At 41.3% G+C, this 25,063-nt stretch overlaps 1 protein-coding gene and 1 pseudogene across 7 annotated transcripts in view; one reads left to right on the top strand and one right to left on the bottom strand.

Moving 5' to 3' along the window:
- TMEM108 (transmembrane protein 108) overlaps positions 1-25,063 on the top strand; it is a 432,137-nt gene that overhangs the window by 219,616 nt on the left and 187,458 nt on the right. For 4 of the 7 annotated variants that reach the window (XM_070466739.1, XM_070466741.1, XM_070466743.1 and 1 more), the window contains one exon: positions 9,373-9,458. The exons of 1 other annotated variant lie outside the window; for it this stretch is intronic. In XM_070466739.1, coding sequence (XP_070322840.1) covers positions 9,419-9,458 — 40 coding nt within the window. In that variant the 5' untranslated portion in view covers positions 9,373-9,418. The remainder of the gene's footprint in view (positions 1-9,372; positions 9,459-25,063) is intronic. 2 more of the 7 variants (XM_070466740.1, XM_070466742.1) reach the window with 1 other exon arrangement.
- LOC110143099 (microcephalin-like) lies at positions 15,879-17,903 on the bottom strand (annotated as a pseudogene).

Genomic DNA, 25,063 nt, shown 5'->3' with positions numbered 1-25,063 from the left:
TCTGATGTAAGTATTGTGATTCCTGCTTTCTTTTGGTCTCCGTTTGTGTAGAATATTTTTTTCCAGTCCACTTTCAGTCTGTATGTGTCCCTTGTTTTGAGGTGGGTCTCTTGTAGACAGCATATGTAGGGGTCTTGCTTTTGTATCCATTCAGCCAGTCTTTGTCTTTTGGTTGGGGCATTCAACCCATTTACATTTAAGGTAATTATTGATAAGAATGGTCCCGTTGCCATTTGCTTTGTTGTTTTGGGTTCACGTTCATACAACCTTTCTGTGTTTCCTGTCTAGAGAAGATCCTTTAGCATTTGTTGAAGAGCTGGTTTGGTGGTGCTGAATTCTCTCAGCTTTTGCTTGTCTGTAAAACTTTTAAATTCTCCTTCATATCTGAATGAAATCCTTGCTGGGTACAGTAATCTGGGTTGTAGGTTATTCTCTTTCATAACTTTAAGTATGTCCTGCCAGTCCCTTCTGGCCTGAAGAGTTTCTGTTGAAAGATCAGCTGTTATCCTTATGGGAATCCCCTTGTGTGTTATTTGTTGTTTCTCCCTTGCTGCTTTTAATATTTTTTCTTTGTGTTTGATCTTTGTTAATTTGACTAATATGTGTCTTGGGGTGTTTCACCTTGGGTTCATCCTGTTTGGGACTCTCTGGGTTTCTTGGACTTGGGTGACTATTTCCTTCCCCATTTTGGGGAAGTTTTCAGCTATTATCTCCTCGAGTATCTTCTCATGGCCCTTCTTTTTGTCTTCTTCTTCTGGGGCTCCTATGATTCGAATGTTGGGGCGTTTCACATTGTCCCAGAGGTCCCTGAGGTTGTCCTCATTTCTTTTGATTCTTTTTTCTTTTTTCCTCTCTGCTTCATTTATTTCCACCATTTTATCTTCTAACTCACTTATCCTATCTTCTGCCTCCGTTATTCTACTGTTGGTTCCCTCCAGAGTGTTTATCTCATTTATTGCATTATTCATTTTTAATTGACTCTTTTTTATTTCTTCTAGGTCCTTGCTAAATATTTCTTGCATCTTCTCAATCCTTGTCTCCAGGTTATTTATCTGTAATTCCATTTTGTTTTCAAGATTTTGGATCATTTTTATTATCATTATTTTAAATTCTTTTTCAGGTAGATTTTCTATCTCCTCCTCTTTTGTTTGGCTTGGTAGGCATTTTTCATGTTCCTTTACCTGCTGGGTATTTCTCTGCCTTTTCATCTTATTTAGATTGCTGGGTTTGGGGTGGCCTTTTTGTATTCTGGTAGTCTGTGGTTCCTTTTTATTGTGGAGGTTTCTCCCAGTAGGTGGGGCTGGGTGTTTGGCTTGTCGAGGTTTGCTGGTTAGAGAAGCTTGTGTCGGTGTTCTGGTGGGTGGAGCTGGATTTCTTCTCTCTGGAGTGCAATAGAGTGTCCAGTAGTGAGTTTTGAGATGGGTCTATGGGTTTGGTGTGACTTTGGGCAGCCTGTATATTGACGCTCAGGGCTATGTTCTTGCGTTGCTGGAGAATTTGCGTGTTATGTCTTGCTCTGGAACTTATTGGCTCTTGGGTGGTGGTTGGTTTCAGTGTAGGTATGGAGGCTTTTGGATGATCTCTTATTAATTAATGTTCCCTGTAGTCAGGACTTCTCTGGTGTTCTCAGGTTTTGGGCATAAGCCTCTTGCCTCTGGATTTCAGTCTTATTCTTTCAGTAGCCTCAAGACTTCTCCCTCCATACAGCACTGATAATAAAACTTCTAGGTTAATGGTGAAAAGATTCTCCCCCGTGAGGGACACCCAGAGAGGTTCACAGAGTTACATGAAGAAGAGGAGAGGGAGGAAGGAGATAGAGGTGAGCAGGAGGAGAAAAAGGGGGACTCAAGAGGAGAGAGACAGATCTAGGCAGTACTCTGTTCCCTAAGTGTTCTCCGCAGCCCAGAACACCCACAGAGATTCACAGAATTGGATTGAGAAGAGAAGGGGGAGGGAGGAAATAGAGGTGATCTGGGGGAGAAAAAGGAGAATCAAAAGGGGGAGAGAGTGATCAAACCAGTAATCACACTCCTGAGTAAAAATGGGTACTAAAGGTTGGATTCTTAAATGTCCAAAATTGATATCAAATACTGAAAAACAAAGATTAAAAATCTAGGGTAGAGGTTAGACTCTTAAAAACACAATATTAAAAAACCACAAAAACACAAAAAAATTTAAGAAATATGTATGGAGTTCACTTTAAAAATAGGGTCCTTTTTTTTTTTTGGCCAGGTTATAGTGGGTTATAAAAATGAAAATTAAGGAGTAATAGAGGAGTAATAGAGGACTTTAAAAAAAAAAAAAAGAAAAAGTAAAAGTAAAAAAGAAAGAGAAAAAAAATTTTTTAATTAAAAAAAAATAATAGTAGTTAAAATATATCTAGGAATTTCTCTGGAGCTGTTGCGGGCAGTGTGGGTTCGGTTCAGTTCCAGACAGCTCCTTGTTCAAGCTTATAATTCTCGCTATCTATAGGCCCCTTCCGGTGTAGTTGGTGTTACCTACAGGGATTTTAATCTGTTACACCGGTCACTTCTGAAGCAGTTCCCTTTGTTTATTTGGCTTCTGTTCGCAGGTCTCTTTTTGCGCCCTGACACACGCGGGCGGAGGTGATCTCTTGTTTAGGTTCGCTTGTTCAGTTGTGCTGTGGGAGGGAGGGGCGCTGCAGACAAATATCACTGGCCTGTGTGGGGAGCACTGGTGGTTTTCCAGCCACACTGGGTTTGCCCCCGCTCGGGGTGGCGTGTGTGCTTTCCCCGTCTACACAGCTCAGGCTCTAGGCTGCTCTCCAGGGAGCGGGCCCTGGGTTGCGTGGACTTCCCAGGCCTATGCCGCTCAGATTCAGGTTTTCGGGTATTCCACAAAAGCACAGACTCCCTTGGGCCTGCGTTTTGTGCCTTCCCCCTTCAGAGCAGCTCAGGCAGCCAGGAGGTGGACGAGCGCACTCTACCCGGTTGCAGGGCGCCTTTTTCCCCTCTGCGGTCCCAGCCTCAGTTTCCGTGCACGCAGGTTGGGTGCGCCTTCTGTCAGTTCTGGGGAGCTGGACTCTGGCTGTGACCCTCCGGCGGATGTTGACCATCCAGAATCTCAGGAAGTCTTTGGTTAGAAGCTGAAAACCTGTTTGCAGTGTGGTAGGGGATGCAGTCCCTGGGGCCGAGTTTGCCCCTTTCCCCTCCCCCCTGCCTCCTGCCTCCAGTAGGGGATGGGCCAGTCTGCCGCCCGGCTAGCTCTTCTCTGGTATTCGCTCAGTCCTTCGTTCTGGGAACCGGCAGGTAGTGCCTAAGTTTAGGGCTTTTCCCAACTTAATTCTCTCTCTCTTGCTATCCCACAGTTTAAGTTGCTATCTCACGTTAGCTCCCTCCGATTGCCCTCAGGGCATTCTGGCCCAGTCCTTACCCTAAGCAATGCTGCCAGCTCCTCTCCGTTCCGCCCCCACTTGCTGGTGGCGGATGGAAGCGTCTGGGGTACTTTTCTGCTGGGAGTTGTTTTAGGCATGTAATCTCTGGGTTTTATTTATTTTTCCTCCCAGTTAGGTTGCCCTCCGAGATTCGAAAACTTCCCCCTGACCCACCAGTGAGAGGGTTTCCTGGTGTTTGGAAACTTCCTCTATTCTGACTCCCTTCCCGGGATGGATCTCCGTCCCTAACTCTATTGTCTCTCTTTTTATCTTTTATATTTTGTCCTACCTCCTTTCAAAGACAATGGGCTGCTTTTCTGGGTGTCTGATGTCCTCTGCTAGCAATCAGAAGTTGTTTTGTGGAGTTTGCTCAGCGTTCAAATGTTCTTTCGATGAATTTGTGAGGAAGAAAGTGGTCTCCCTGTCCTTTTCCTCCGCTATCCTAGTTCCCTCCGTCCTCCTTCTAGTATTTGTATTCTTTACTTTTTTTACAGTTAAAGGTGTGCCTTATTTGGAGTTTATGCTGGTATGTGATATTTGGAATGAGTACAGTTTTAACTTTATCCATATTGCTCTGCCATTATCTCAAAATGTTTATTTAAAAGCTCATCTTTTTGCTTACTGATTTAATAATACTGTCCTTATTGCATCATAAATATCCATATATAATTTGGTATATTCATGTGCCAGTTTCAAATTATGTTAATTATAGAGGCTTTTGAGGATGTTTTAATGTCTAGTAGGCCTGACAGTCCCTCTCTCCCTGGCCGCATCTTCTTGGGACTTTTTTTTTTCCCCAGAATTTTCTTGGGTATTCTTTCTCATTTGTTGTCTGTGAACTTGTCTTTTCAAGTCAATTTACATATCAAGTGTCAAGAGCTTTTCATTTGGTTCTGTATTACTTCTTCCCTGGGTATGTGGACATTTCTAAAGAGATTTCCCTCCCAAGTCAATAAAATTGACAGAACTGTTTCATTTAACCCAAAAGGAGAGGCAGGGTTCTATGAGGCTCGCACTTATTAAGGAGTGATTCAGGTTACTTGCACCCTCTCATTTCCCCTGAGCTAATGATCAGCCAGGTCCCCACCTGTGTCACTGTCTCTGCATGTTTGGTCAAGTGTTTTCATCTTTCTCCTCTCATTTTTCTTTTCTTCAGCCTTTTGGCTATAAAACTCTGTACATTCTAAGAATTTCACCCTGGAAATTAGCTGTCATCATTGGAGCTCCTAAATTATTCCCTGAGGGACAAGACACAATTAATATTAATATGGTTAATGGTTAATATGATTAATACAATTAATACAAGTTAAAAAGAGGCTTTTGATGGAATCTTACCATGCCTCTCCATCCAGCCAAAGGAGCGCAAGTGACCCAAGAGACTCAGCTGAGAAACCATCATTAGAACTCTAAGTGAGTTCAGTTAGGTCACAAAGTAAATATACAAACTCAATCATTTCCATATAGAAGCGATTTAGAAAATATAATGGAAATGGAAATTCCATCACTGTGACAAAAGTACATATAGGTTTAAAATGCCTAGGGATTAACTCAACAAGACTGTAGAACTTAAATGAAGGAAAAACATTACAAAACTCCACAGAAAGACCTAAAGATTAATTTTGAATAAATAGTAGGCCATATGGTGCTTGTAGTTAGAATAGCCCTGGGTAACCCAGAGGATCTCAAGTGTCCCATATTTATGTGCTCAGTTGTTTCTTTGATATTCGAGTCACATGATTCTATTCCATCTATCATGACAAGTCTAATGGTTTCTTGAAAATCTCCAAGCATTTCCAGAGATGATTGAGGGGTTTATGTTCCTCTTGATCAACATCAACTACAAATATTTCTGTTCTCCTATTACTTGATTATTCATTTATTCTTCCATTTATTTCTGTATTCACAGCACATTTGTTGCATGCTTACCGGGTCCTGAGCACTCCGAAGATGCCTACCAATCATTGCTTATAGTCCTTGTGGCTCCTATCTCCATTTCCAGTCACTCTTGCCTTAAGACATAGTCTCTTTCATTGCCCAGCTAAGCATTGCTAACACAAGGCTGTTTTGTGCAAGACTTTCTGAGGTTTTTGAGGGTCCTAGTGGTGGATAAGTGTTGTGGGAAAGAGAAGGAGGACAGATGTGGTGTCTAAATACAAATAGCATAAAACAAGAAGCAATGAAAAATTAAATATTACACATATTAAAGTTTGTGGGGAATTTCTCACTCTATCCTTTATTTTTGTGTCTCACCTGCTGCTGTCTTTTGGAATTGCCTATTCTGCCTCACAGTATCTCCTGATTATTATCTCCTCAGCCTCTCTGACTTCTTGACCACTCAATCCCTCTTTTCTAGCCTTTGGGAACTCAAACCTCCTCTTATATTATCAAAGTCAAAAGTTAAAATTAGTCACACAGTCATGTAGCCTGCTTGGCTCCTTTGTCCATGGAATTCTCTAGGCAAGAGTACTGGAGTGGGTTGCCATTTCCTTCTCCAGGGGATCTTCCCAACCCAGGGATTGAACCTGGGTCTTCTGCATTGCAGGCAGATTCTTTACCAACTGAACCACTAGGGAAGCCCCCTCTTATATTATAATGGAGAGCAATTTAACTCTTTCTCTCCCTCTTACTCAGCTAGATCACACTGGGGGTAGGTTAGCCAAAGAAGTCATTGAGCTATTGTTCCCCCACCCTCTACCCCACCCCGCAAAACAAGAGCTCTTCTCTTCCTCTATAAGGGATTCTTCTGATCTCCAGAGCTACAATCCTTAAAAAATTTAATTCCCTCAGCACACTTATATTTTGATGAGATCAGGTCTCTCCCAGATTAATAAACAAATAGAAGATAATTTTGACTGTAATCCCAATGATTTTTTTTCTGAAATTTAATAAAATTATCTTAAAGTTAATTTGGGGGGAGAACAAGTTCAAAGAACAACGTCCATCCATATGTGCTCATTCGTGTCCAACTCTTTGCAGCCCCATGGACTGGAGCCCACCAGGCTCCTCTGTCCATGGAATTCTCCAGGCAAGAATACTGGAGTGGGTTGCCATTTCCTACTCCAGGGGATCTTGTCGACCCAGGGATTGAACCTGGGTCTCTAAAAGGCACAGTAATGCAGAACTAGTTCTACTAAGAATTTTATTTAAACAACACATATTGTTTAGTGGGAGAATGAGCAGACAGAGAAGTAAAACATAACACAAAGTTCAGAAACATATCTAAATGAAATAAAAAAAAATAGCATAAGAAAATATAGGCAACTATTTATAACTTTTTATGTACTCCTTAATTAAGTAAGGAAGGCATTTCTAACCATGGTTTTGTGTATATGTGTGTATGTATGTGTATGCATCATTCTTACAAAAAAATAAGAAAACAACAGTGTGCTTCACAACATGAATGAACCTTAAAAACACTATGCTAATTGAAAGAGCCAGGCACAAAAGGCCGTATATTCTATGTGAAAGGTACAGAATTGGCAAATCCATAGCACAGTAGATTAGTGGTTGGCAGGGACTGGAAAGAGAGGATGTTAGGAAATAACTGCTAATAAACATGGGAATTTCTTTTTAGAGTGATGAAAATATTCTGGAGTTAGGTATTGGTGATGGTTGCATAACTTTTAATATGCTAGTAACCACTGAATTGTCTACTTTAAAGGCTGAGTTTTATGATACATTAATTATATTTGAGAAAAAATTTAAAGATAGATCAGTTCTACTTGGGGTATTGTAAGAAAAAACAACCAGCATGCCAGTAGAGAATGGTTAAGGAATGTCTTTAAAAAATATTCAGTGACATTTGTTAAAGGTGGCGAGGCATACTTTATTTAGGACGATATGAATGGATGCAGGGACCATTGCAATGACATTTTACAGTAAGGGTGAGAGATTGGGCTCCACCCTGAATAAAGCACAGTCAAGTGGGAATAGATAGCCAAGGAGCAGAATGGGAGTCAGTGGATGGAAAATTACTAAGAGGAAGCACCAGGGTAAGGGGTTTGGCCAAACTGACATAACAAGGTTATGCTGAAGGCAGGATGGTAGAGTAAATCTGATGAGATATTGAGGGTTTGGGGTTCTCGTTAAACTGATTTGGCAGGGTTCTTACTAAAACCAGTGTTACCGAATTCAGGTTTGGCTGCTCACCACTCAAAAGCCAATAATTCGAGAGGCAAGTGTCAGTAGAAAGCAAAGATGCTTTAATGAGAAAATCTGGCAACCTCGGGGAGGAGGTGGACTCATGTGCAGAGACCAACTCCAAGGATTCTGCACAGCCATGATGGTTTTTAAAGGGAAAAATGGGGAAAAGAATGTCAGAATCGTCAAGGCAGGATGTTGGGTTCTGCATCATCTCTACAGAGTGCAGACTGGCTGACTCTCTCTCCAGATATTACCTTGCCCCCTTGATCTGCCTACAGGATTCCTTAGGGGGCCATTGTGAGGTAGAGAGCTAACCATTCTTTAACTAGTTAACTCTTTACTCTTACTTCTTCTTATCTTGTAGAAGAATTCACAGGTTAGACACGGCATGGTGTGCATTCAGGAGAGTGTAAGTCAGTAGTTAGTTTAAAGTGCCTAATGATCTTATTCCTACATTAAGTTCTTTAAAGATTAAAGTGAGTGAAGTCACTCAGTTGTGTCTGACTCTTTGCGACCCCATGGACAGTAGCCTGCACCAGGCTCCTCCATCCATGGGATTTTCTAGGCAAGAGTACTGGAGTGGGTTGCCATTTCCTTCTCCAGGGAATCTTCCTGACCCAGGGATCGAACCCAGGTCTCCCACACTGTAGACAGATGCTTTACCATCTGAGCCACCAGGGAAGTCCTTAAAGATTAAAAGGGGAGGAGAAATGGGCAAATAGGAAAGGGGCAAAGAGCTGCCTTCACTCGGTTTTACAAGGAAGTGCACAGATAGGTCTACAGGAAAAGGTTCAGCACCTAACTAGAGAATCTTTGCCAAATGTGAATTTACAATTTTTTAAAAAACTAATAAACCTGTAAAATGCAAAAGCAATGAGATGAAATATGTGCCTATTTGCTTGGCAATGATGGTAAGAAAATACAAGTGTCCTTCATTAAGTAGGTTGTAATCTAATGGAGATTTTCATAATGTAGTGTTGGTGAAGGGCATCTCAGCAATATATTTCAAGAGCCTTCGATTGTGTCCTAGTGATTCCATTTCTAGGAACTTAATCTTGAAAAAAGTACTGTTGTGCCATTTAGAATAAAGTTGTAAAATGCAAATTCCCTGGTGGTCCAGTGCTTAGGACTCCACAGTTTCACTGCTGAGAGCCTTGAGTTCAAACCCTGGTCAGAGAACTAATATCCCATAAGCCAAGAGGTGTGGCCAAAAGAAAAAAAATGTAGTAAAGTGTAATAATAACAGAGGAATATGTTCCTACTGCTAGGGAGAAAAATTAGAATGTATAGCAAAATAGACCAATAGAAGTGCACACAGGAAAAGCTGAAGAGATAGGTAATTTGTAGTTTCTTGTCCATTCTTAACTATATTTTGTTTAGATACATTTTCCAGATATTCTACACTGGAGGTATCTTTTGTAATCAGAAAATAATAGAAAAATTGTTTAATATAATGCAATTTGAAATTGTTGAAGCTTTTGGGGGAGTGTTTTGTTTGGTGAACAGGATTGCAGAAATGAGATTACAAGTTCCTTGTTTCTCCTGTTTCAAAACTAGAGATGCAGGGAAGATGTTTTGTAAGTCTTCAAAATCCCAAGGCCAGATTCTCACCCTCTAGTTGCCCATATGAGTGATGTGTAGTTTCAAAATCTAATTGATTAATTGATAGTTTTATAACATAGACAGTACTGTGGTATATTTGCTCCAGGAATTTTTATCTTCAAATAAGGCATTTTGGGCTTTAACAACAGGATCATATTGAGTGGAGTTCTTTCTGATTACTGACTTGAATTCTGTCTCCCAGATGTAATGATTTTCTTCTCCCAATTTCCTAGACAGAATCATGAATAAACTGGAGGACAAGCAGGACCAGATGATACCATGAAGAGAAGTTTACAGGCCCTCTATTGCCAACTGTTAAGTAAGTTGATGTCACTTTTCTTCTGGCCTAGAATAGACCAATGTTATTATTTCACTGGTGCCAGAAGCTTACACACCTTCTGGAGGAAGACCAGTGTTTGGCTGATGAAAGAGAACAGTACATTTTCCCTCTGCTTCATTTAAGTACTTGAGTATCAAGCATCAAGTCATTCTGTTGCCTCAGGCATCAGTTACGGTACATAATTATTGTAGACTTTTATATGATTATTCTAAATTGGCATGTTAAAGCACAGTCAATTTGAAAATGAGTATCAAAAGGATTAGTACTCTTGGTTATGGCAGAATTTAAAGGGGTTCTGGTATGATCCACTCTGGACTCTTCATGAAGAGGGTAGGCTGTAGGATTTAGTCACATAGAACCTATTACCATTCAGTGACTGTACAGCCTGTACTTGGAATAGTTTTGCATAGTTCCATGTGTTCTTGAACAATGAGTGGTGAAATGTAATTTGTTTAGGTTTAGTGGTAGAATGGCAAATGTTGGATCATGATTTTCTTGGCACGATGCTCATGTGTTTTGTGGATTGTACCATAAAGTGCCAGTTGTCACATAGGGACTGTGTAATCTTTGGGACTGGATTGTTACTGAATGAATGTAAAATCTAACACCAGTTGGTAGGTTTGATGTTCAGATTGACACATCTGGGACAACAGACATTACCCACTCCAGGTCAAACCAAAGCCATTGAGTTGGGAAAACTTGAAATTCACTGTGCTTATCTGTTTCTTGCTGAGGTAAATAGAGGACCTATCTTTCCTAGGCTGAATGCTCCTTGTTATCTTTTGCCAAGAAAATAGCATGAAAAGAGATTGGGATGCAAATCACCAGTCAGCCCTTAGAATTTAGCAATTCAGGTTATGTTGTGTCCCCAGTGCAAAGCACTTAATCTGCAGACAGCATTCTTACTGGGTGTTTTAACTGACTCATTTTTGCTATTAAATTCTAATCCCTGAAACACAGATCACGTCAGCCTGATTTCAGCCTGGTGGAATGTCACCAAGAGGTATAGGGACTCTCTCATGTTTTTTCTCCATATATTTTATAGGGTTTGTTGCTTTTTTTTTTTTTTAATGATAAGCTTGCTTATTAGAGAAAGGGCTTTATGGATTGAATTAGCAGTGTCATCAAGGAATGATTAATTCTGCCTTGATGAGAGAGGGAACATTTGAAAGATAAATAGGATTACACACACACTCAAGAAGGTGAGGCAGTTTTTTATACACAAAAGAAACCAGAAATTTAAAAGAGCAGGATTGATTTAGAAGGCAGCAGAAGGTTTGTTGGATTCACCTATGCTGATTGTATGCCCCCAAGTTTGCGTAATATTATATGGTCATGATTATACAGTGGAGGTGATAAATAGATTCAAGGGATTAGACCTTGTAGATAGAATGCCTCAAGAACTATGGAAAGAGGTTCGTAACACTGTACAGGAGGCAGTGACCAAAACCATTCCAGAGGGAAAAAAAAAAAATTCAAGAAGGCAAAGTGGTGTCTAAAGAGGCTTTACAGCTGCCTGAGGAAAGAAGAGACGTGAAAGGTAAAGGAGAAAGACAAAGACACGCACAACTGAATGCAGAGTCCAGAGAATAGCAAGGAGAGATAAGAAGGCCTTCTTAAATGAACAATACCAAGAAGTAGAGGAAATCAGTAGAATGGGAAAGACTAGACATCTAGTCAAGAAAATTGGAGATATCCAGGGAACATTTCATGCAAGAATGGGCATGACAAAGAGCAGAACCAATAAGGACCTTGCAGAAGCAGAAGAGATTAAGAAGATGTTACAGAAGACCTATACAAAAAATGACTTAATGAGCTGGATAACCATGACTTACCTTCCATGTACCTCATATATAAAACGGGACATGACCACCCGCTACATAAGATGGTATCCAGTGAGGTAGTACGGCATATAGAAGACCTAAAATGAATGCCTGTTCCCTTATTGGGCCATCCTGTCTTCATGAAGAGGATACCGTCTCCCTAGGAGCTCTACTGTTACTAACATTTGCATGGGACTTTTTGGTTCACAAAAATGTTTACAGGATTTAATCCTTACAAACCTTATATGGCAAGTGGAACTTTGATCTCATTCTACAGAAGAGAGAGTTGACGTGATCAAGGCTGCCTTTCCCAGGTCATGTCGCAATTTTTTTTTTTTAAAAAAGTAACAATGGAAAGTAAGGAACATCATCACAAACATTTAAGAATGTGACATTACTGGGGAGGCGCTGAGTTCTGAAGTGACAGATTTGGTCTTTGCCTGGGTGCTGTGTCCTGGAAATTTACTTCATTTTTAAGAAGACCAAGACAATCCTTTTGAGCTTATGAAAGTGTTTTTATATACCAACATTGATTCAAATTAAAGTCATTTGGATACTTACTCAGAGTTAAGGAGTAATGATGTTTAGTAAGTTAAGCATTTGCTCTATACACAGGAATCTGTATTTCTTAAATCATACTCTGTATTATTGGCACATCTTGCTTATTTGCATCCTCTGAATATACTGAACTGTGCAACCATACAAAAAATAATCCTTTGCCCAACCCAGAGAACTGTCCACAGGGCCTTATTACTCAGATGGTGGAAGATAAAGAGAATTCCTGTAGTAGATTTGGGTTCCTAATGTGTAGAATTTAAAAGGTAAGAAGTGTCAACTTTTCTGCCCTCTGCCTGGACCGTGGAGATTGCATCTGTCCAAGACTCACATTATGCACACAGACACACACACACCCCAAAATCCATATTCCTCAATTCTCCAGGCTCTTTGAGGCATAATGAGAGGCTGCTTGAGAACAGAGTTCATTTCTGTTGGGATGATCTGCCACTCATCTGATCTCTGCAACTGGACATAAAGCCCTAAATTTACTTTACAGCGAGCAAACTGTCTTTTGTGTTTTTTCAGGGCTAACTGACGATTTTTGCCAACCAGCTATCCAGTGACTTTACTCACTTCTTAATAATCATGTAACAATCCCTCTAATCACTTCTTAAACTAAAAATATCCAGATAGTAATATCTTCCACAAAGAGTTAACATTCTCCCCCTCTTTTCCCTTTTATCCCATAGTATACCCAGAGCCCCACCATGGTACCTGCTAAGCCAGTTGCTCTAATGTGATCTGTGATCTGAAGCTCTCCTGTGCTCATTAAGAAAGAAAACAATCTGACTAAATTAACTAATGCCAAGGTGTGCTTCATTGTCTAAGGAGAGTTGGGAGCTTTTCTGTAACCTTCAGGGATTATTTGCATTAATAAAAAGTTAATTTTACTTTCTTAAGGCAAATGCTATGTCAGTGTTGTGGTTTTTTTAAATATTTATTTATTTTTGGCTGCACTGGGTCTTTGTTGCTGTGTGAGGGCCTTCTCTAGCTGTGGTGAGTAGAGGCTACTCTCAAGTTGCAGAGCATGGACTCTCTAGGGCTGTGGGCTTCAATAGTTGTGGCTCACAGGCTTAGTTGTTCTGTGGCATGTGGAATCTGCCCAGAACAGGGATTGAACCCAAATTCCCAGCATTGGCAGGTGGATTCTTAACCACTGGACCACCAGGGAAATCCTCAGTGTCGTTCAAGCCATACTGAGAATAGCAGTTTAAACAGGTAAGTTTGCCAGGGCCTGTCCATTTATTTGGATCTCTTTGAGTCAATGGTCTTGAATTTTCACATTATTTCTCTTTCTGGCTTATCCAATCTTGCCTCTTTGGCCAACTAAAAGCAGAAATGATCTGCTTATGCCTAATCATCACCATTCTTCTGGATTTCCAGTGCTGAATACCTGAAGTTATGCATTTGGATATCAATTCCCACAGACTGTTAACTTGTGAATCCATTTCTCTGCATCTGCGTTGTCTCTGCTTAAAGAAGGGCTTCCTATGGTCTTACCTGAGCCCTTTTAATAGTCTCCCTTCCTGCTGCCCTTATCTAAGCCCTCCTCCTTCTAATCCACCCTCACATTGCCACCAAACAGCAGTGTGTCCACGCTGATGATCTTTTGATGGCTTTGCATTACCAGGAACAGCAGTCCTCATAGTGTGGTGCAGGAAGCTCTGGGGACCCCTGAGACCTTTCCAGGAAGTCTGTGAGGCCATCCTTTTCCAACAATATTATCTCTATGAAGTCAGATTTTCTTTATATTCTTCAGCTATACTGCAACAGATTAAATGCAGAAGCTGATGTGAGAGCCAGCTAGCTGTCTTTGATAAGCCAGATCTTAAGGAGATTTAAAAATATATAAAACAATGGTACCCTTCTCATAATATTTTTGTTTTAGAAAGTATGGTTGTATTTTATTTAAAATGTTATATATTAACATGTAGTGAGTTTATTGTTATTTTAATGGGTTAATATTTTTTGTCTCTCAGTTATAATAGCTGGTAAAGAATCTGCCTACAATGCAGGAGACCCCGGTTCAATTCCTGAGTCAGGAAGACCCCCTGGAGAAGGGATAGGCTACCCACTCCAGTATTCATGGGCTTTCCTGGTGGCTCAGATGGTAAAGAATCCACCTGCAATGCCGGAGACGTGGCTTTGATCCTTGGGTTGGGAAGATCCGCTGGAAGAGGGCATGGCAGCCCACTCCAGTATTCTTGCCTGGAGAATCCCCGTGAACAAAGGAGCCTGGCAGGCTACAGTCCATGGGGTCACAAAGAGTCAGACATGACTGAGCAACTAAGCACAGTACAGCACATAGTAAATATTAGTAGATATAGCCCATATAAACAAAGGCCCTCTTTTAAGAGTATAAAGAGGTCATGAGACCAAAATGTTTGAGGATCATGAGGGATTAAGCCTAAATTTCTTTTTTTTTTTTTTTTGGAAAAAGACTTTTATTTCAACATCATTGTGGAGAGGCACAGCTTGATATACAGACTGGGCTCTGCTGCCCGCAGTTTCAGCGTCTCTCGACGTCTAAGACAGCTGCAGGCAAAGTGCATTTACCTGTGCTGGCTTCCCGAAGAGGGGACTTTCCAGGCGGGCCAACTACGGACCTCCTGAAACATTGGTGGGTCCTGAGTTTACATAACAAAACAAGCGGATATGGTGAGGTTACAAGATAGTTAGGTCTTTTCCTGCCCTAAATTCAGTGATTTTTCTGTCTACTGAAATGACATAAAACAAGGAGCATCTAGATGTCCTGACATTAGTGCACTGAGAATATCTGACCCCATCTCTGAGTCAGACTGAGTTATTCTGGGGTCCTTCTGACACCCCATGACCCCAGACCCCACAGGGCCCTGGATTCGGGGTGAGTCCCAGAGGAGGACAATCACTGCTCACAGTATTGGGCCGTAGGGTGCTTCACACTACCTGAGAGCAGATTTTTATTTTTACTTGATTTATGTTTGCACATCATTAAGTATTATTCAAAAGCTGTGATGAAAACAGAGAATGAGAATGTAAGGTTCAAGATCAGGATCTTCTTAATTACTACAACTCTGTATACCCACTGTTTTCTATTAACTTAGATCTGACATCATTTTAAAGCAAATATTTTGAAAGCATATACCAACCATAAAGGAACATAAAATAAGGTTGTCAAATTTTATGTATTTTATAAATATTTAATGAAGTTTTATATAGATGAGAAAGCTCAGATATAAACACGTTAATAATACACAGACTAAATTCTCTGAGATAATTCTGAGGAGTCTAAACCCAAGGGAAAATTACGCAATACAACTATGTCCATTTCAATCCCTATGACTTCTCCATTTTAAAAAGGTTAAGACGGGCGAAAAAAAAAAGATGAAGGTTAAGATGATATCAGGATTTAACAAAATAATGAAGAATAAACTTGGCCTCACTGAAATTTTAACCCAATCTTTAGGTGGAGATGATTTAAGTTCATGATTTTTCACTTTTGACTGCTGAAACCTATTTGTGCATATAATCAGAAAGTCAAAAAGGTTTTCTACTGTTGTTACTTTTGCTATAATGACATAATCTGCTACCATGGTTTTAATTAGATAGGAATAAATCTATTTAAATTATACACTTAAAGCAAATAAAAAGAAGTCTAAAAAGGTCTATTACAATGAACTACTTCCTTAAAGTATTTTAAAAAAATATTTCTTCGGAACTAACACCAGATAGTTTTTTCAAAAATAAATATTGATAACTTACTTTCACATTTATGCTTTTGTCTTTTCTTGACAAAATGCATGATTTACACTGCCATAATTTCCCTTCTAAAATAAACAGCTTCACTGTTATAAACAGATGCATGATTTACACTGCCTTAATTTCCCTTTTAAAGTAAATAGCCTCCCTGTTATAAACAGATCATTTTAAAAGCTCTCCACTAGTGTGCATCTTTGCTCAGTGATGCTGCAGTGAGAGGCTACAGTGAAACCAGGACAAACACCCTCTCTAGGCCATTCTTCACAAAAGACAGCACCTATAGGACTTAGAGAAATGTATTCATAACAACAGGCTTAAGCAAGGAACCTAGAACCTCCTTAGGGCAGTAGGCTGTCTATTCCTCAGGAATAATGAATTTACCATTGTAAATATCAAATATACGTTCTTCAAAGTTTTTTTAAAAAGGGAAAAAAGAAATATTTTGCTTATGAAAAAGCTGTGTTAGGTGTGGCTGACGGACGCCCTGTTGCACATTCTCAGAGCACAGAGACCTGTAAAAGGAGGCTCACGTACTTTCTCTACTTCCTTGGGCTGGCGCTTTCCTCTCGGTGGATCCTTCCTCAGCACAGTCACCTACAGAGTTCAGTTCACCCTCACTGTGCCCTTCAGCAGACTCCGTCGTTTCGAGAGAAGGGCCTTCTTTCTGCATGCTCTGGGTGTCAGTGCATTCTTTCCTCTCCTCCCTGCTTCCTTTCAGAGGGCTGGGGTCTCCCTGTGGTCCCGTCTGGGGGACGAGTCCGCTGGGGGCGTGCGGAACGTCACCCCCAGCGGGGTGGGCATCGCCCCCACCCTGGGCCTCGGCCTGGGCACAGGGCCCGGGGGTCCCGTCAGCAGCAGGCATGCCCCCCGAGGTCCCGCCGCCCAGCCCCGCGTCTGCCCCGGAGAGCGCAGGCCTCTCCAGGCAGGGGCCGGGCTTCGCCGTGGAGCAGGTGCCGACGGCGGGTCTGGCGCCTCTGCCGATGAGGGAGAGGTCAGCCCTGTCCAGGAGGCTGGTCCTCTCGGTCTTGGAAAGGCTCCTCTGGCCTCGGAGCGGAGCGGGGCTGGAGGGCAGCTGCTCCCCAAGAAGCCCCTCCGGGACCCTCTCCTTGAGATTGTCAGGAGAAAAGTAATCATCCTACGAGGACTCCTCGAGGGCCAGACTCTTGACAGCGGGCCTCCGCACAGAGCACAGCCGCAGGCAGGCTACAGGGCGCTGCCGGAGGGACCGCCTCCTCTTCCGCCCCTCTTCTGAGGCTGGCCAGTTCTCCGGGGTCTTCCTTCTCTTGACGGAGGAGCCCAGGGCTTTTGCACGGCCCTCGGGGCGGCCTTTCGTAGCAGAGGACACAGGAGACAAACGCCTCTTCCCGTCAGACAGCCCCTGGGCCGCCGGCCGCGATGGCTTCGAGACGGGGGTGACAACCCCACCTGCAGCCCTGCTCTGCTGGGGGGTCTCTGCCTTGGGAGGACTGCTGGTGGATCTGGGAGGAGTCCAGAGACCCAGGGGATGGGGAGCTGCTGAGGGGCTGCCACGGCCTGTCTGCAACACCGGCGACGCAGCGCACAGATCACTTTCCCTCTCAGTGATGAACTCGCCCCGTTTTCTCTCCCGGCTCCCACTTGCAGAGCCTCCACAAGGATCATCAGCAGACATGGGCAGACCACCGGCAGAAGAGTTATCTGAACACAAAGTATCATGTGAAAGGTTCAAAGATGCTTCACACACACAGTTCACAGTGTTATCATCAGGCTGTTCAATCATCTGGGAGGAGGTGGGGGAAAGGTTTTCCCGTTTCTCCTTCATCTCCTGCAGCCTCTTCTTCATTGCACTGTGGTGGCCCCTGTAGACTTTACCGGTCGGGCTGTATACCAACGAGCCATTAGATTCAAATAAGAGGACAGGAACATTGGTACCCAGAGTGGTTTTCTGCTGCTGCAGCTCTTTAGCCATTTTCTCAAATTTCTTTTGAAGCCTTTTATCATTTTCTGGTGTCTTGGGAATAAAATCTTTGGGCTGCATACACTTGCGTTTTCAACCCAAAGCACTGAGACGAGCTTCACGCCTCTCTTCTGTGCTTTTTCCCCAGGTGCTCTGGTACCTGTCTTTGAACACCACATGAGTTACTTGTTTGTTAAAAGTTTTTGAAACCTTCGCCCCCAAATCCACGAGTTGACTCCTAAAGGTCTTGGAGTAATTTTCTGTCCCATTGGCTGACCACACTTCAACATACGCCACAACATCTTTTAGGACCGGGCCCCGGAGGTTCCCGGGGGCCGCCATGACGGGCAGCGGGGACGCGCAAGCGTGACGCAGTCCTAAATTTCTTAAGTTAGCACCGCAGACTGGTTAGTACTCTGGTCCCAGATTGCCTTTTTCTTCCACGTCATCTCTCACTGGGTGAGATTCTCTCCATGTACAGGGTGCATGCGCATGCACATATGTGTGCGTGTGCGCGCACACACACACACACACACACACACACACACACACACACACACTCTACTCCACCCAGGGGCATCCACAGTGTGCTGACATTTCATCCTTCACAAAGCACAGTTACCCCTCAGGATCTGAGGGGGAGTTGGTTCCGGGCCCCCCTGTGGATGCCACTTCCATAGGTGTTTGGGTTCCTTGCAGTCAGCCTGTGCAGACTTACAGTAGGGTAAGAGTGTATTTATTGAAAAAAAAAAAAAAACCGTGTGTAAACAGACCCATGCACCTCACACTTGTGTTTTTGGAGGATCAGCTTGTATTCACCTTTCCGTGTGCATATGCTTGTTTGCTTGTCTTCCAGTTCTTCAGTGTGTGGACTCCATTCATTCCCCTATCTCTAGTCTTATCTAGAGCTTGACTCATAATGGGGCTTAATATATGTTTAATGTAATTACCACATTTCTGTAAATCTAGAATGTCAAGGATGCCATTAATTGTAAAATGCACTGTTACTTTAATGAACCACTGAGAAAGAATTAATCCTTCAACTGTAAAACTATCATAAGCCATCAATTATACATTACAATACAGAAGCACATGTATGGATAAAATACAGAATTATTAGAGTAGATTATGACTAACTGGGCAACATGTCCCTGGGTTTCTGCCACTAAATTCTCCTTTAGGACCAAGTCTCAGCAAACCAATCTGTATTCTAGCTCCCACCCTAGGTCGGCCCCATATTGCAAACGAATTTCCTTTGGAAGCTAGAAAAAGATCCAAGTGAGTGGGCTATCCCTAACTGACTTTGGTGAGTGTATGCAGTCATCATGGTATGTTTTTCTAAGAAGTAAGAAGAGGTTGGGGTCCTTTAATGGACCAGAACCTGGTGGTCTGGAGTCGATGATAAGAAAGTGAAAGAGAAAGAAGTTAATATTCCCTGGGTTATGCAGCGAACCAATAAAGCCCTAGGACAGGGCTTGTACTGCTCACAGAGGCACAGGGCACCCTCTTGAAGAGGTCTTGAAAGCCCAGGCAGGAGAGTGAGCTCGACAAATTTCCACATTCCAGAGAATTAGCTAGAGGGAGAGAGAGAGAGAGAGACACAGGGACCCAAGTTTCTGGTGGAGCAAGGGTGCTTTAATGATCTTTCTGTGAGTATATATAGGCTATTGTATAAGGAATTTCTTTCGACGATGATAAAGATCAGAAAACCAAATGTACAGCAACCATTATTAAGGGAACAAGGGATTAACAATGGTCATAAGGTCAGGAGACAATCCATATCTCAAGAAAGAGGATCGAGACTAAGCAGTTTTGTGTAAGGAGAATGTTTACTGAAGGAAATTCATGTATGTGTTTCACCCTATGACCTCACTCCTGGGAGCGGCGTGCCGTTCCACTCGTTCCTATTGCCAGGAACTGATAAGGAACAGAGGATTTGTGAGAAACAGCATGCAGGAATCCTCCAGTTAAACATTCCCTGACAATTCCCCCTTATTTATTTATTATATTTGTAAAAAGGGTCCTGACCATTTGAGTTTGTTTAGTTTTAACAATTTTTGCATAAAGACAATGGTAAACAACAAATATAATTGTCAAGACAGTCACCAAAGTTCCAGACCCGATGCTGTGAGTAATGCTTTGAAACCATCTGTGTGGGTCTAGCCCAGATAATTGATCAGCTAGTTGTTCAGCTAAAGTTTCCAAATTAGTGGAAGAGGGCAGATTTTTAGAAAAGGTTTCAAAGATTTCTTTTTGTAATAATTGTACAGAGAGGCATTATCATGTATGTTTTGTAAATGAAAGATGATTTGTTCCTAGCTGTAGGCACTATGATTGAACAGGAGTAACACAAAATTGAGTAGAATTCCAATCACAATTTAGTATCACTTGTTTTTATACATCTATTCATTGATCTCCAACCCATTTGGTGGCTGTTTTTAGTTCCTGTATTTCATCTTGAATATCCTCATCTATCTGAGTCTTAGTGGCCCACATAGTATGAGCATCTTTAGTCCAGTTTTGGATAAAATTATGTGTTTGAATTGAGGTTTGTAAAGCAACACCAGCAATGGCAGCAGTGGTGCAAATAGCTATTAATCCCAAAATACCAAGAATCAGCCATCCAGTGAGTGGTTTAGATCACCTGAACAGTTTAGTAAGTAACCGGGAAGCAAGTCCAGCCATGGGACCTTCTTCCCAGGGCCACTGGAGATTTATTGGTAACCACAGACTACGTCGAGATCGAAGAATCAAAAGGGATTCATTTCTTAAGGAAATAGAAGAGTTAAGACAAGTATATAATTTGCAATTTATACAAGTTACAGAATGTAAAGTCTTATTGAATTGTAAACTCCCTATCGCTATAACAGGAGGAAGGGGAACACAAGCTTGTATGAAATATGATTGATTATAATGAAAGAAATAGTTACTATGACTACTACTGGTCCCTGTGGAATGTCTAGTCCAAGTCCCAAGTTCTTTGGTGCTCGCAGCAAGTTTCCAGATGTCCCATTGGTCAGGCACAACCTGTTTATCGAGCAAAATTTGAGGACGAGGCGGGGCCATTCCACCATCAAGCCACCCAAGAAGTCCTTTGTCATGGTAATGCTCCATTGTAGTGTTAGTAACCTTCCATGCTACTTGAGTAGCATAGTCACACACAGTGCTGTTAATATCATCTGAGCAGTTAGATGACCACATACAATGGGGTCCCCAATTGACAGTTGTATGATTAGCCAGTAATTTCCCTGATTTGGCTTGACATTTGTCCCAAGGAACAGGAGTATAAAGTTCTTATAAGTAAACGCTTTGCATAGTGTTCTTTGTTCTTTGCCTAACCCTTTCCCTAAAGTTTCAGTAGTATAAACATGGTTCACAGACAAAGAAAGGGCAGTAAACAATCTAAGCAACGTCCAAAATTCCTCTTTTGGAGGCAGGGCAAAAGCCCAAGTTTGTCAGCTAATGTTTATGCATAATTTTGTTGGGCCCATGCACAAAGGAAGGACTTCATAACCTAGAGAAATATCAATTAGTTTCCCTTCTTCTTCAGGGTGTGAGGGCCCTTTAATGATCCAGGGAGAAGGCATATGTATGGAGTCATTGGTTGATACGATTGGTCCTTTCTCCATCCATTCTACAACCTGTAGTAAAGGGGGGTTGGGTATGTAAGCCCAGTAAGTATGATTAGTTAGTTCAACTAGAGTGGGAGTGGGGAGCGCAAGCAAAGTAAGCAAAGTCAGCATGGCAACAAAAATATTTTCAGGACTTCGAGGCATTCCCTGTTGAGAAACCAGATTTTCAGCTCGAATAGTAAGGGTTTTAATTCATCCCCAAGAGGGGAGATCATGAGGTTGATGCTGCCGAGGGCGGTGCTTCCTGGAGATCTTTAGAGCTGCCATGACCCTTATTGGAATTTCTTCCTCCTGGGCTTTTTGTTGTTTTGTCTCTACTTTGAATGCTGGGGGCCCCCTTGGGTCGAATCTTCTGAAGAGGAAGCCATGTGAGTTCATTGGATCCTTCTGGAGAAATACAAGTATACCCCTTTCCCTGTAAGATTAATTTCCCAGATTTCCATTGTTTAGTTAACCTCTCTTGGTACCAAATGGGCAGAGGAAGAGAAGTGTCCTTCAATTCCTCGAAATGTTTTTCTGCTCTTGTGAAGATATCTCCTTGTGGTAAGTTTAAAAAATTTAAAACAAATAAAGCTATCTTAACAATAGTTATAGGTTTATAGAATATCTTATGTTGGAATTTAGTAAAGTCTGCTTTAGATAGTAGTGTTCCTGTGTATTCCCCTTTTTAAATTTTTTTATTTGTAATTTTAGTATGTGATGTGCTTGTTCGACTATGTCTTATGTCTGTGAATTATAAGGAATACCTGTGATATGTTTAATAGAAAATAATTGTAAAAATTGTTTGAAATATCTTGAAGTGTAGGCAGGGCCATTGTCTGTTTTAATAGAACTAGGAGTTCCCATTATAGTAAAGCAAGCTAATAGGTGAGTTATAACGTGTTGTGTAGCTTCACTGTGAAGAGGTATGGCCCATATAAAAGAAGAATTGGTGTCTATACAGACATGTAGGAAGGGAGATGGAGAGAGTTCAGGGCAATGAGTTACATCTATCTGCCATAGTTCATTAGGTTGCAATCACCGAGGATTAATACTTTGTGCAATGGGTCGAAGATGTAGGGGTCTACAAGTAGAGCAATTGTTAATAATTTCTTTAGCCTGGTGGTATGGGATTTTCCATAGCTGGTGTAGAGAGCCAGCATTGTTATACAACAGAGCATGTTGTTCCTCCGGAGTAGCAAAAGAAACCAGTTTATCAGCCTGTTCATTACCATAAGTCATGGGGCCAGGAAAGCAGGAATGTGCTCAAATATGTGTAATTTAAATGGGAGAATTGCCGTTTCTAGTAACAGATTGTAGTTCGAAAAAGAGTTGTTGAATAACAGGTTGATTGGAGTTTATGGTGGAGGTTTTTATGTTTTTTAATATGAAAACTGATTACAAGGAATCAGAGACTGTATTAGTGGGGTAAGGGTGTAGGCAAATAACTTGAATATGAGCATATAATTCATTTCACTGAGCAGAATGGAATTTAGTGTAAAAGACTTTATATTCTTTGAGAGACCAGAATAGGCTTTGGCGTTTTTAGTCCCATCTATATAGAAAACTTCAGCTTGTGGTGTAGTCTGTGAGCTGACGATGTGGGAAATAATAAATTCAGTATTTTTGAAGAAATTCCATAGCTTGTTAGAAGGATAATGAAATGAAATTTCTCCAAAATATTCCAGAAAAGCTATTTGAAAATTGGTGGAAGTTTGTAATGTGTTCTCAAATTGAGATTTATTGATAGGTATTATAATTTTATGAGGATCAGAGCCAATTAGAATTTTAGTTCTGTTTCTTTCATTGATAGTGATTAGAGCAATTAAATCAAGGTAGGGTATAAGTGACTTCATTCCTCTAAAATGGGTATAGATCCATTCTATTGGGTGTTCTTGTTGGGCAAGAAGTCCTATGGGAGAATGAAGAGAGGGAAGTATAAATAATTCTAGAGGTAAATCTAGTCTGATGCGAGTAGGAAACTGTTTTTGTAATTTATTTTGCACTAAATAGAGTTCCTCTTGTGCCTCTTGAGAAAGTGAACAAGGGCTATTTAAATTAGGATCTCCTTTCAAAGTATTAAATAGATTAGTCAGTTGATAATTAGCAATGCCTAATGAGGGTCTGGAGAAGGCAATGGCAACCCACTCCAGTACTCTTGCCTGGAAAATCCCATGGACGGAGGAGCCTGGTAGGCTGCAGTCCATGGGGTTGCTAAGAGTTGGACATGACTGAGCAACTTCACTTTCATTTTCACTTTCATGCATTGGAGAAGGAAATGGCAACCCATTCAGTGTTCTTCCCTGGAGAATCCCAGGGATGGGGGATCCTGGTGGGCTGCCGTCTATGGGGTCGCACAGAGTCAGACATGGCTGAAGCACTTAGCAGCAGCAGCAGCAGCAGCAATGAGGATCTAATCCAATTTATATCACCTAAGAGTTTTTGAAAATCATTTAAAGTTGATAATGTATCAATATGAATCTGTGTTAGTTGGGGAATAATATGTTGTCTATTAACAACAAATCTTAAATAATGGTAAGGTGTAGAGGTTTGAATTTTTTCGGGGGCAATGATTAACCCAGAGTTTTTTAAGCATTATTGAGATATATCAAACATGTGTTGAGTTTCAAAAACAGATGGAGCCGAAAACAATATATCATCCATATAATGAATAATAAGAAAATCAGGAAACTGTTTTCTCACAGGCTCAGGGGCTTTAGCTACATAGTATTGACACATGGTGGGAGAATTCATCATTCCTTGAGGCAGCACAGTCCATTGATATCATTTATGAGGCCCGATGTGATTAGGAAAAGGGAGAGAGAAAGCGAATCTCTCTCAGTCTAAAGGGTGTTAAGGTATATTAAAAAAGCAATCTTGTAAACCAATAATAATAATGTGCCAGTTTTGAGGAATAGTAGTGGGTGATGGGATCCCTAGTTGCAATACACCCATAGGTTTCATAGATGCATTAACTTTTCTAAGGTCTGTTAAGAGACGCCATTTGTTAGATTTCTTTTTTATAACAAAAATAGGAGAGTTCCAAGGAGAGCAAGATTCCTCAATATGTTTCAATTCTAATTGTGTGTCTATAAGTTCTTTAGCAGCCTGTAATTTTTCTTTCATAAGGGGCCACTGCTCTGTCCAAATAGGCTCGTTGTTCTTCCAAGTTATTTTAATAATTGCATTATTTATTAAATGAGCAGTGGCCCCTAAGAAAAATGTGGAATGTATATCTGAGTTTGTCATTGCATAAGTAAGCCCCTTCCTATTAGATTAAGGGATTCATCTATCACATCAGGTCTTAATGTTGCAGGCTGGCCTTCTGGTCTCTCACATGGGTAGATTTGAACACTCTGATAAACCTCTTGTACTTTGGTTTGAGAAATTTCTGCAATTTGGCAAGAGATTTTTTTGTATAGGCCAGGATTTGGGCCATAAGTGTTTGGAAATAATAATAATCAGATCCAGTGTCAAGGAGACCAGAAAATCTTTTACCATTAATTTTGATATTTATATTTGGTCGGGCATATTCAGATACCAATGATGTCCATAAGGATTGTTTTTGATCTGTACTGTTGAATCTGCCTGTCCATACATCATTAGAGGAGTTAATAGAAATGTAAGGTAAAAGAAGTAATTGAGCAATTTTGTCCCCCTTTTTGAATTGTCATAGAATCTGAGGTCACATCATAATTTGAATTTTTCCTTTATGATCTGAATCAGTTACTCCAGAGTGAACAGTAATTTCTTAGAAGTCAAACTAGATCGGCCAAGTAAAAGACCAAAGGTTTGTAGGGGCAGGGACCGAAAAAGTCCAGTTCGTATTATAGAAGGGACTGTTTGAGGGTAAAGGAGAAAATCATTTAGAGCTGGTATATCGATGGCAGCAGTGTCGGATGTTGTGGGATTGAGGGA

The sequence above is a fragment of the Odocoileus virginianus genome, chromosome 4 (genome assembly GCF_023699985.2).
Source record: "Odocoileus virginianus isolate 20LAN1187 ecotype Illinois chromosome 4, Ovbor_1.2, whole genome shotgun sequence".
Lineage (NCBI taxonomy): Eukaryota > Metazoa > Chordata > Mammalia > Artiodactyla > Cervidae > Odocoileus > Odocoileus virginianus.
Note: the sequence above shows the minus strand (reverse complement) of the source record. Positions and strands in the feature narration are given on the sequence as shown.